The sequence below is a fragment of the Daldinia vernicosa genome (assembly GCF_022497035.1).
Source record: "Daldinia vernicosa strain CBS 139.73 unplaced genomic scaffold F5Y00scaffold_13, whole genome shotgun sequence".
In the NCBI taxonomy this organism is placed as follows: domain Eukaryota; kingdom Fungi; phylum Ascomycota; class Sordariomycetes; order Xylariales; family Hypoxylaceae; genus Daldinia; species Daldinia vernicosa.
Window position 1 is genome coordinate 409103 of NW_025953929.1, and position 12456 is coordinate 421558.

A 12456-nucleotide genomic window follows, 5' to 3' on the forward strand; every position below is an offset into this window, starting at 1 on the left:
AGAGCCAGATTAGTACTGACAGTGAGGCGAGGGTTCGAATCGAACTGAAAGCAATATAATGCCGCGTTAGATTAGTGCTCTTGGGCTGTAGCTCCGAAGACTAGGAGCAGCCAAGGCCATCGCATTACAGGTAGGGGTACGCTTAGCTGACAGCTGACATCTAACAGCTATCTACGATACTAAACTCTAGAGAGCTGAGGGCTAGAATGAGCCAGTGCTATAGAGAGCTTTAGAGACGTTAGAGTGCTGCGATTCAGGTGACCCCTATTACCTATACCGTGATCACCTGGGGGGGGGGGGGGGGGTGTCGCACAGTATAAAGCGTAATTGCTCGTCAGCGATTACGGCGTCGTTTTTTCGCATTCGACAATACTTCTATTCGTTCACTCGAGGATGGGGGCCGTCCCGACGTTTCGTAAAAGGGGGCGTCATGTTGCATCGAAGTCGGCTCAGCCACGCGACTACCTCAAATTGCATCACTTGAAGCTTGCAAGAGTACCTAGCACATATACACATACACACACGACTAGCTTCTCCCATCTTATATCTTATTACTTGTCTCAGCTTACATGAGAGGAGCGTATGTTTGGGCATCATCCTATCTATCTACGGAAGAGATGGCTGTTGCTACGCGAGTTGTCCGATTTGTCATTCTATCGCGGAATGACGGATGAAATCTAGACTTGTGATATTCCGAAGTCCTAGATCTACTATAAAGATAACATTACCTATAAGGCGGAAGGTTTTGCCCCGTAAGGAATATTGACTTGGCGAAAGATGCCCTTATTATTCAGTTCAACCTCCTACTAATAACTACAGGTAAGGCCACACCCCATATAAACTAGGACATATATTAATTGGTTATTTAATAGTAACGCCGAGGACGAGCAAAGGATAAGACTCTTGAATCCTTAGTTTCAAAACGACTGGTTGAAGGGAACGGGCCCTCACTCAACTTATACGATATTATCACATTATACAATACTATCACGTTTCATACAAAGAACGCACGTCAAGTATCAGACCTTTCCCGACCTTGGCATAATTGCAATTTTGTAGCATATCGTAATCATTACCCAGCGGGTGACATCTTGGTCAAGGTTGTGTGTGTATTCAACGCCGCGGCCGGCCCTCCCTAGGGGTATACGGCCCGTAAGGCTAGCGATTCCAGTATCTTACATACCTACCTACCTTAAGAGATATACATGATCATCCAAGCCCTTCCAACCTTGATCGCCATATGAGAGTTTTCCAGGTCCCCCAGTCGAAAAGACCCTATTCCCAAGCCGAAGGTATACTCACAGTAAAACTAACGATAATTCACTACGTATTATCCCCGTATTTGGTCAAGGTTGAGAGAATATATAGGATGACAAATATATGAATATGTGAGCGGTCTTACCGAATATTGAGGCCGCTTCTCTCCTGACTTCTATGCTAGGCAATAAACTGAATTCAATAATCAGGAGTCTATTTCCTACTACAAAGGGTTAGAAAACCAACAAACTTCTCCCTAATGCTACCTACTACTTGCTATTTATACGCATAGCAACAGCAAACGAAGTATACACACACACATCAGAAGACAGGTTATACGGGTAACAGGCACGAAGGCGCTCATATTTCAAACGTTATTTTCTTCGTTTTCACTAGTATTGCTTGCGTATTCGCGCAGAAGGCAAAAAATGCTTGCTTGCTTCTGATTGCATGTAGCTACTACCCATACATCATAGACTAGCCCGCAAACGAAGTCCATTATCAGACATAACTCCTGATACATCCAGAGAATTTTAAAGGGCTGGCCTTCCTGCCATTGCCACACCCTATACCGTCGCGTCTCCAAACTCCCATCCAATCAATGGCGGTAGAGACTGGTCTTCGGACGTTGCCTCGAGGCTTTAGAAAAGCACCACCTATAACCTCTTTTGATCTATCCGGCCCGCGAAGATACGCGACTAAATTAGAGGTCCGCGAATGATGACGGATGGTTTCCGCCTATCATTCGTAATATGTTGTTCAAGAACATCCGCGTTTATGACGCCGACGATAGTTAAAATGTGAATTGAATAAGTCTCATGTCGAATAGAAAGTTTCCTGTGCGTGTGGGTATATCAGGATAGAGGATAGGAAAAGAAGACATCGACTGTAAAGTCGGATTGTGAGTGCTTGAATAGCATGTGGTTTGATTAAGAATCCGCAAGGGATTCCCTACGCACTGGAGTGCGTTTTAAAGCCACCTGAGTAGCTCCATGACTCAACGAACAAGAAAGAATTGAAAGCGATTTCTTATAAACCTGGATACGCGCTTCCAGGGATCATACCTCCTCTCCCGCTTGGTCCCCCGCGTGCCCCCCCGCGTGCCATTGGCAGCTGGAAGTCAGGGTTACTATTAAGAACATTCACTTCATTTCGACCAATGGGCTTTCGTGGTGGCACTTGCTGGTTATATCCTTGACCGGGAGGCGGGTTCCAACGAGGATTTATGCCTCTTTGAGAAATAGAAGTAAATCCCGACTGTTCGGATATCGCTGGACTCATAGGTTGAGCCGGTACGTCGTCATAATTTAGCCCATCTTGTGGTGGCAGCGGCGGTTGTTGCAGTTGTTGCGGTTTAGAAGCCGGCTCTTCGAAACGAGGATCTACGTCTTCATAATAATTGCCCGTGCCGGCGGTTGCTGGTTGAGGCTGTGGTAGCGGAGGAGGCGTCTCGCTGCTAAGTTCTTGAGGGCGGGTTGGAACTTGAAGAGGAGCAGGTACCTGGGAGGGCCGCTCGGGTCCCCGCCACCCCTGACGAGGAGGAACGTATTGGCTGTTTATAATGTTAGCGGCGGAACTATTTTATCGACGATTCAACAAACCCTTCTTGGCTATATCTGCTTCCTTCGCTCATAAAAGTGTCGGGACGGTGTGGGGAGGATGTCCTTGCTTGCTGCAGGGCTAACATGCCGGCTACGTCCGCATCGCTATCCCTAAGTTGGTTGTTGAACTGGCCAAAGCCTTGAGGTGGATGAGCGGGGCTTCCCGTTGAAGCATCCATCTCCACGGCTTGGCCTACTGGCCTTTCATGCGCATCATCAATACCAGGCATAGGAGGAGGGGACTCTGCTCGGGGCAGGTCACTAGCACGATCCGGGTTGTATGCTTGGTAATTAGCTCCTTCAGCCATACCAACTGGGATACTCGGCACGGGCGGCTCAGCTTCGTAAGGGTTGATTGGTGCCGCCGGTGACCCTTGCCGCCCCGGGCCATAATCACCATAGGCGGCAGCCGGAGATGGTCTTCGATCATATGGTCCACCCCCGGGGTAAGTCGGCGGCGGTGTTCTCCCACCTCTCATCTCACCCGGGCCATAGCCTCTACGGGGACCGTAGCCTCCTCGCCCATTGGGTGGCGGCCCGTAACCACCGCGGCCGGGACCATAACCGCCTCTTCCGTTCGGCGGTGGGCCGTATCCACCCCTTCCGCCCGGTGGGCCATAGGGAGCACCGTAGCCCCCTCTTCCATAGCCTCCTCGCCCTCTATAACCAGCTGGAGGACCACCACGGCCCCTCGCATTCATACGCTCGAAAGACGGACCTCGTCGCATTTTGTAGGCATCCTGGGGCTGCTCAATCGGATTACCGTATTGGTCTCTTGGCATTGAGTTGCTAGAGCCTGTCCGTTGGGGCATATTATATGTGGAGCCCGACATGCTCGTATCAGCAGGAGCATGATTCGGGGACCTGTCAGAAGGAGTCCTAGCGGTTAGAGGTATACGTTCGTCACTGCTGCGATCATCCTTCTTCTCGAATGAGGCAAATCCATCACTTGGCCCGTTCGCTCCACTAACAACGGGAACCGTAGGCTGTCGTGAAACAGGGGTGGGAGATACCACCTCTTGTTGAGCTTGGCGGTTATAGTAATTCTCTCCACTCATCTCGGCGTTCTCTGCGATCCGCCTCTTTCTTGCCTTTCTATTGACTAGAGTGCGTCGCATAGCGCACGAAATAATAAAACTCATGAATACAAGAACCGTAGCAGCTAGAACGATATAAGAGCCCCAGGCCATATGAGGAACGAAAAGTAACACGTCGATTAAAAAGGCAAGGAGGCATACTAGAAACGTAATGATGCCGAAGATAAAAAGTAGTAATAAGTAACGTGACGAATGAGAAGGAGCATGAAGGTGGGCGACAATGGCAAGTACCAGCATCACCAAGGTAAGGAGACAGGCAACGGGATGAACCACGAGGATAGCGGAAAGAGTTGTCCGCGTTGTAGAAGGTAAATCGAAGGTAGCTGAGTCCGTTGGAGAATAAATTGACGCTGGAAATATGTTAGACATAAGTCAAATTGGTTCTTCATAAGAATGAGTTTGAGGGGAGTAGACATACATGTATCATATCCAATCTCTATTGGGCTACACCGACCGTCCGCTTCACAATACCCAAATACACCAAAGTTGACGCCTTTGTAAGTACCGAGAGGAATCGCTTTGATAATAGGGGTCGATAGGACGGCGAGTAGCAGCATAGCGAAGGCTGCAAAGAGCAACACCGTCAAGGGTGTAGCTGGTCGCAACATGATGGCGGCTTAGTAGCGCGCCGACTCAAAGGAGCCGCGACGCCTAAGTAATTGCTTGCGTTCAATCGAAATCGAGTCCGGGTTCGAGTCAACTTAGGTCTTAAAGGTAACAATGCGATTGTGAGGTATACGAAGGTGAGCAATTCAAGTATATCGCTATCGATGGCGGCGACATGTAGATCGATGGGTCTTCTTCAAATCTGACTGCGTTTTGTTGTTCCTCGTTCCGTTATACCGATTCTATTCGCTGCGCATAATCCCCAGAGACCGTCCCGAAATTCGAATAACCGATTTGCGACCTCTTTCTACGACGGATTCTCGAATCCCTTCCTTTGATCTCCTCTCGTTATTGAATTTGTCAACCTACCACGCTTTCCAGAAACGAGTGACTGAGGGCGATTGGGATAAAATCAATCAAAACCGAGTGGCGCGGATGTGTTACGCAGACGTGGTGGCAGTGCCAAATGGTGACGGTGTCGAAGATCGGAAAGTCGAACTTAGAAGAAATGGAGTTTGATTGGAGTTGATTGGAAGGAAAGCGCCTGATGGGATTTGTTTGGCAGTTTGGGCGGGCGGCACGGGAGCGTGACTGAATCTAGCGTACCTTCTTGACTTGCGGGTTGGTTGAACAAAGGGGACTTTGGCGCAATTTGGTGGACCAAGCCTAACTCTGGACTGTCTGGAGTCTGCCAACTGCAGGTCATGGTCTAGTCTATATTAGTGGGCCCCCTGCACGGCGCGATTAAGAGAGTGGCTTAGCTTGCTTTAATGTTCTGATGCTTTTTTGTCCGCTTGCTCCCCTGACTTCCTTACGTTAAGCGTCTGGACAGTGGGGTAACGTACCTGCCTAGCAGTATCGTAAGGATCTAGCGCTAGAGCTAGTCAGTTAGTCGGGACCAAGTCCTAATGGGGTCGATCAGGCCTTAAAATCTTAAAAGAGTCTTAATTGCGGATTACACGATCTACCCAATAAACACTAGTTAACCTTAATGCAGTCTTATATCTTCCTCGAGATCGAAATAAATACCTTTTAACTTGTTCTAGAGCATCGTTCCGGGCATACCTGGGTTGAATAGATCGTATTGGACCTGGAACTACCTACATACCAGAAAACTCGTCACTACTACATAACAGCCCACCTGCCCACGCATGCACTGATGCATCACCGAATTCTACAGTAGCGTAGGCCGTACTGCATACACCTACATACATGTAGTAACTCGGCGTAACATCCCGGAGCGACTCAGCTCCACTGCAAACATCGCCTTATCACTGTGATGTTAATGCCAACAAAGGCAGCCCGAAATATCCCCATACAATGAGCCATACAATGAGCCATACAATGAGCCATACAATAAGCCATACAATGAGACATAATGTTACAATTAGTTGAAAGCTGTGTGTCATAACAAGCTTTGCTTAACCATGTGGCCTTTTTGCGCCAATACCGATTTCCAAGCCTGAACGGAACGTCCAAGCCGCACTAGTTAAGCATATTTCTAATACTTTACGATGCGCGATGCTGTGGATCGTGGGACCGGAAGTCGAGTCCGCCTTACTATTGTAACGAGCGACAAAGATAGCCCAGGCCGAGACCTCCCGCGCATAGTACGTCGGAATAAGGCTAGTTATCCAAGAGGCTCCCTTTTCTGCAAGTTTGATTGATGGGACTGCGATAAGCTGTCAGCTTATCCGCAACTTAGAAAGCAGAACTGCTGCAGATTTCCAGATAGGCTAAACATGGTGTTGCGGGACTTGCCGTGGGATTATCTTGTCTTGGTAATCACATCACATTCGATGCATATGTACTATCACTTATACCAAGACTTGAGTTACGGCCTTTTTTACTCGCTTACATATATCGCATAGTAGACTCGACAGAAGCGTATCGTGGGGTGAAATGCTTCTTTAAGGATTCAAGAATTTAGGGGCCATTTGTTAAGTATGTAGATAGGTTATGTAAGACCGTCATCTCGGTAATCAAGATGCAAACATGGCTTAAAAGAGAAGGTCGGTCAGTATGTACTTGAACTGCCTATCCCTTGTCTGGTAGTCCACCAATGAATGATAGGATCCGGTTAGATTGAATCTACAGATACCTGATTTATACGTAGGTAGTAGGTAATGTGTATTTCATGTCTCCTATCTCATTCGTATAAAAAAAGCAAACATTTTAAAAAGTTACGAGCCCAACCAACGTTGGAAACACGGCTTATCGTTTTTTAGAAGCGAGTTAGAACGATCTACATCATTTCATCATACTCCGGTAGATCGTTGCGAATCAAGAATTCAAGTTTATCACTTTGCCGATCACAAGCCACAATCCACATGTATATATCTGTTACATCAGCACCTTAAGTGAAATTACTCTTTCTCGTACAAATCAGCCAACCATCATCAACTTCTAGTCAGCTAGTGCAGAATACATAGGCTTAGATAAATACGATTCAGGTGATTTTCTCTTAGACTACTACACTAACCTAACCTAGCCTAGAGAAATGCATATGCACTCATAGCATGTGTTTCATCACGCGTCAGCTTTTCTCACAGTCTCAAACTCCCCGGATCCTAGACCAAACGCATGATCTACGCGTAGTGTAGGCTTCTGATGCAGAGCCTCAGATTACAGGGATAGTCTTCAGGCGGGTTGGGAGTTAAGGTGAAACCAGATTTTCATCTTTTATTTTTAAGAGATCCTTGCTGCTTGACTATTTATATACATATACGTAGTCCTAAGCAGTCTTCTCGTTCAAACTTGGTTTCTTATGTGTAGTCAATTACTAGAAATATTGCGCACGACTCAATCATATTCGTAAAGCTTTACGTAAATCATTAAATCAAGAAAAGGAAGAAAGAGAACACCGTCTGTACCGACCTTTTTCGCCAATGAACACATTATGGTTCTTCAATTAATATAAGAATATTATTTCGATGCTCTAGACTCTAATTGAGGATTCATCTTTAAAGGATCGGACTCGACGGCCGTAAGATCCGGATATGCAAGTGAGGTATTGTACAATACATAAGTATATGTGAATAGAATAGGTGGTAAATAAATGATATAAGACTGTTCTAAAATCTATCATAACTTCCTTCTGAAATTGCTTATTAAATCCTATGTACAGACGGGACCGGACTGGACATCGGCCGGTTCGGTGCCGGCGGAGATAAGATTTTGGAGATAAGGATAATATATCTATCGTCATTGATCTTGGCTTACGGAATCCGCGCAGCCTAGAGTCGGTAACTACTTTTTTTTTTCTTACCCGTAGCAAAACAACTATCTTAGGGTATTGTAACTACCTCATGTACTGATTTTAACTACATGTACTGCAAGAGGTTGGAAGCTTGTCTTCCGCCTCTGAACTTTGCTACGTGCCGTAGCTAACATGTTCCGCAACGGAGTAGCGAAGCTCTATACTCGCCAAGTCATCCCGAAACAGAGAATTGAGGCTTGCAATGTAGCTCATGCGGCCCGAACTCAAGTCAGTCGACGTCTTCCGAACCGTGCGCGGAGCTTACATCAGGCTCGCTCGATACAAACGCACTCCTCCTTCGAGCCCTTACGTCCTCCCTCACCCTCGTCGTTAGGCAAGCCGCAAGCGGCGCGAGACTTTAAACGGACTCGAAAATGGGGCCGGCGGTTGCTGATATTCTCCGCTATAACCGGTACCATCTATGTTATCGATAACCAGGTGTTCGCCGCGGGCATCAGACGGTCCCTGCTCACTTTCGGCACGGGTCTCTGGGTCGCTCTCGACTACAAGATCAACTTCCGCGCCGAGCCGCTCACCGGCGGCACGATCGAGGATCTACACTTGCGTAGTGCCGAGAGGCTGTTCAACTTGCTGCGCTCCAATGGCGGACTTTACCTCAAAATCGGCCAGGCTATCGCCATGCAGAGCGCTATTATGCCGCCCGAATTCCAAAAGATGTTTTCGAGGATGTTCGACGATGCCCCGCAGGACGAGTGGAAAGATGTTGAGAAGGTTATTCGGAAGGACTTTGGCGGGAAGAGTGTCGAAGAGGTTTTCGGTGTCAGTTTCACCGGCGAAGAGGGTAAAGGACTGATGGAGCGTAGGGCGAGAGCTAGTGCCAGCGTAGCACAGGTACACTGGGCCAGACTTCCAGATGGAAGGGAGGTTGCGATTAAGCTGCAGAAGCCCGAGATTGCCAAGCAAGTGGGATGGGATCTCTGGGCCTTTAAGTAAGTCGTATAATGCGTAATTAGGGTCACTATACCGTAAACTATACCGTAAGTGAGCTAATCGCTATGATAGAGTCGTGACGCGGATTTACACATGGTGGTTTGACCTCCCTCTCTACAATTTAGTTCCGTATATCACCGAGCGGCTAATGCTTGAGACGGATTTTGAAGAAGAAGCCAAGAATTCGGAGACGATGCGAAGTCTTGTCAACTCGGAGCCCAGTCTCAAAGGCAGGGTATACATCCCTCAAGTCTACTCAGAATTCACGACAAGGAGAGTCCTAGTTACCGAGTGGATCGAAGGCGTCCGTCTTTGGGATAAAGATGCGACGCGTGGTCGATGGTTGGGAGGCTCTGGTGTTGGGTCCCCTGGCGTCCATGGTGCGAAGTTGCATTTTGGCCCGTCGGACATGGCGGCTGCTCGGCAAGAACTGCGAGTAAATCCAATGAAAGAAAAGCTGAAGCCCGACCGAGAGACCTGGAAAGGACGGTCAGGTAAGGGCGGACTCGGCTTATCAAGTAAGGAGGTTATGACTACTATGGTAGATCTTTTTTCGGCTCGGTATGTATAAAAGATATCGCCCTAGGCCCTCTCGTGGTTCATATCTGCCGCTACCTCTTCAATTCTATACATATATACTAACTGGACGGTAGTGAGTATTTTCGCCATCCCTATATTATGTTCTTCAACTATTTATGTCATCCGGTTGTAAACGGACGGGAACGGCTCCACGTTCATCTGAACAAAGCTACAAGAGTAGGACTTGAGAAATAGTACACGAGACTAACATGGTCCAGAGATATTCAAATGGGGCGTTGTACACTGCGATCCGCATCCCGGTAACATTTTCATAAGACGACTACCATCAGGAAAGGCCGAACTAGTTCTTATCGACCACGGGCTTTACGTTTACATGACTCCTAAATTCCGACACCAATACGCACTTCTCTGGAAATCGCTTTTAACTTTCGATAATAAGACAATAGCCGATGTCACAGCGCAGTGGGGTATCAAGGCACCCGAGCTATTTGCGAGCGCGACGCTTTTGCGCCCTTACGAAGGAGGCAACCAATCCACTCGGAGTAAGATCATGAAGCAACTTGAGGGCAAGACGCCATCGGAGCGGCACTACGAGGCCCAGCGAATGATGAAGCAAGGCATTCGCGACGTACTATCGGACGAGGAGAAGTGGCCTCAGGAACTTGTCTTTATCGGTCGAAATATGCGTATTGTTCAGGTAGGCTTTTCATTTTATATTACTCTCCTGTCCATAGTCATTACGGTTAATCCCATTGGCTCATCCCGCTTATTTCATATTAGGGCAACAACCAATTTATGGGATCTCCTGTCAACCGTATTAAGATAATGGGTAACTGGGCGAGCCGAAGCTTGTTTCAAGACCCGAATCTACCTTTGAGGGATCGCATGTTCAACGCATGGCGGCATCTTTTGTTCAAGACTATCTTGTTCGCGACAGATATAGCATTCTACACTTTCAAAGTCCGGCAATGGTTAGGGTTGGGAGGCGGTATGGAAGACGAAGTGGAGGCCAAGATGAGGGAGATGGCCAAAGATTACGGCGTCGAGCTGCAGCAGGTACGTTGAATAATAGGACAAGCTTGGTATACTTTGAAGTCCTCTCATCTACAACAGCTAACCCTTTTAGCAGTAAGTGGGATTTTCTCTCCGAAATATTCTCTGACAACCATTCAACGTGGAATCGAGTTGTATTCTCTAGAAAGGTAAGACTCGGAAGCTAACGCAATGTGTTTTGACACACTAGTGAGGTCTTCAATGGTTGAAGGTCTAAGTTTGGATCTAGAGTTGAGGATTACCTCGGAAAGAAAGAAAAAAAAGACTATGTAGAACCATAAAACATAGATGGGGTTAAACGGCTGGCATATGCATAGAGCAGCATCAGGCCGACTTGTACTATAGGTGGAGATGACATAACCTCCCTTGAAAAACCTACTTACACCTCTTGGCTTTTTTTTTTTTTGGAGCGGTCTATAGACGTTGTGTAAGATACGAAGCAAGCGATTTATGTATTTGATGCTGTACACCTGGTTGACATTTGGAGATGGTATAACTATAGTGAATTGTGAATTATATAGTGAGAGACAGTATCATACCGAAGTCTACTCTATAAGTTTCATGCCTACATCTATTCTATTTCACTGTGCATATCAGATCGGGCGTTGCTTAAGACGGTTGGCAGCTTATTATGGCTTTGCCTAAGTTAAGTTATGTTCTGGGCGGGACACAGCATATACTCGCATTACCTAAATCCACGACTAGTTTTGTCGGAGATATATTGGATTAGATGCACCTAGCCGAGACAAGCTGGCTACTGTGCACAATAAAAGCTGCAAGGCATTCGTTAGTTGAACACAGCACGTGGAGATCGACGCGGACACTGGAGCTGGCTGTAGCCTGTTGGTCATGTTTTTAGTAGCTTAGGTGGGTAGCCGTCGGAGGGGTGTTTGCGTGGGGGGAGTAGTTGGGATTCGCTTGCTGACATGAAGCTATCGCCAATATCAATATAATTGCGATGGTAATAGGCTAGTTAGGTTGTATTAAGGAAGAGTTATTACCGACGAGGTAGTCAAGTACTTTAGGTATGCTGAATCCAAGAGGAAAGCACGATTCGTACGCGTTATCCCATACGTGGATGTTAAATTCAATTCCGAAACGCTAACTTATTATAGTAGGTACAATACCTATGTACCCCAATGGCCCGCCATCGTGCAGCTAGGCCGTCGGGATATTTACTGTGTCAGTTCCAATGGTAGCAATACCAAATCGTGGCTAGCCTTGCTTTGGGTTGCGCCGACTGGGCCAATCAAGAATAAACTTTGACTTGAAACAGCGTAACCTAGCGTGGCAGCAGCAGCGTGGATAAAGCTTATGGGGCGCTTCCCCTTTTCATCCCAGATTGGGGCAATAGAAACAATTTGGGGTTAGCAGCTCATCTCATCTGCTGTCGTGATGCTTGACAACGTCGTCTTCTGAATTTCGCGTCGTTCCTTTTTTTTATTTTTTTTTCCCCTTGGACAATGGTGTGCGACGCATACCACTTATCCAATAATTTAGTGTTGTGCGTGAAGTTCTGACTGTTCCATTCCTTCAGGCTTCTCTAAACATTAACCATCGAATATCGAACATTGTTTTTTTATGCGTCAACGCTTTTTACATGTGCAATATTCCCCCGGAATCCTAAGGTCGGTTGATCTTGAACAGTACCCCATTAAATTATGCACACAGACCACAGACCATAATCCAAACAAGAAGCAGACCCTTTTTTTTTCTAATCTGCATCGACCAACAGCCCCGATTTTGCAGCTGTTAAACACCCTCCCCATTCTTCTACCCAAGATCTTTGTTCCGGCGCGCCATCGCGAACTGACCACCACATCGTGCGATTCGACACTCGTTTACATTCGTTCAGGTTAGTGAATTTATTTTCTTTCTTTGGTGACTGGTTACTGGTGACTGTTTCTACCGCGTCGCGTTTATCCTACGGTGTTTCGATTCAACTTCACGGGTTAGCTATAGATGGTTCGCATAGCTTTAAGCTTGCATTGCATACATATAACTTCGAAAACCCATTGCGCCCTCCTCCCGCAGGTCGGTAGATCACAGAACAACAATCTCGATACCGTTGCAGCTCCCTTGGGTTCCCTTT

At 47.0% G+C, this 12456-nt stretch overlaps 2 protein-coding genes across 2 annotated transcripts; one reads left to right on the top strand and one right to left on the bottom strand.

Annotated features, from left to right (window-relative positions):
* Window positions 1–1944: 1944 nt before the first annotated feature.
* Window positions 1945–4782, bottom strand: F5Y00DRAFT_28829 (pali-domain-containing protein). The gene is made up of 3 exons (XM_048013438.1): window positions 4374–4782; window positions 2859–4305; window positions 1945–2809 (listed from the first exon to the last, which is right to left on the bottom strand). Exons 1-3 carry the CDS (start codon window positions 4561–4563, stop codon window positions 2287–2289), a joined length of 2160 nt encoding a protein of 719 aa, XP_047866709.1. The 5' UTR covers window positions 4564–4782; the 3' UTR covers window positions 1945–2286.
* Window positions 4783–7689: 2907 nt separating this feature from the next.
* Window positions 7690–10903, top strand: F5Y00DRAFT_232048 (ABC1-domain-containing protein). The gene is made up of 5 exons (XM_048007112.1): window positions 7690–8770; window positions 8844–9331; window positions 9569–10008; window positions 10092–10366; window positions 10555–10903. Exons 1-5 carry the CDS (start codon window positions 7953–7955, stop codon window positions 10571–10573), a joined length of 2040 nt encoding a protein of 679 aa, XP_047866710.1. The 5' UTR covers window positions 7690–7952; the 3' UTR covers window positions 10574–10903.
* The last annotated feature ends 1553 nt before the right edge of the window (window positions 10904–12456 follow it).

Bases quoted from the DNA above. Each gene is read 5' to 3' on its own strand.
- F5Y00DRAFT_28829 (XM_048013438.1), bottom strand. From the start codon at position 4,563: ATGTTGCGACCAGCTACACCCTTGACGGTGTTGCTCTTTGCAGCCTTC. The intron at 4,306-4,373 runs GTATGTCTACTC...ACATATTTCCAG, and splicing joins AGAGATTGGATATGATACAT to CGTCAATTTATTCTCCAACG. The intron at 2,810-2,858 runs GTTTGTTGAATC...CATTATAAACAG, and splicing joins AGCAGATATAGCCAAGAAGG to CCAATACGTTCCTCCTCGTC.
- F5Y00DRAFT_232048 (XM_048007112.1), top strand. From the start codon at position 7,953: ATGTTCCGCAACGGAGTAGCGAAGCTCTATACTCGCCAAGTCATCCCG. The intron at 8,771-8,843 runs GTAAGTCGTATA...TCGCTATGATAG, and splicing joins TGGGATCTCTGGGCCTTTAA to AGTCGTGACGCGGATTTACA. The intron at 10,009-10,091 runs GTAGGCTTTTCA...ATTTCATATTAG, and splicing joins GAAATATGCGTATTGTTCAG to GGCAACAACCAATTTATGGG.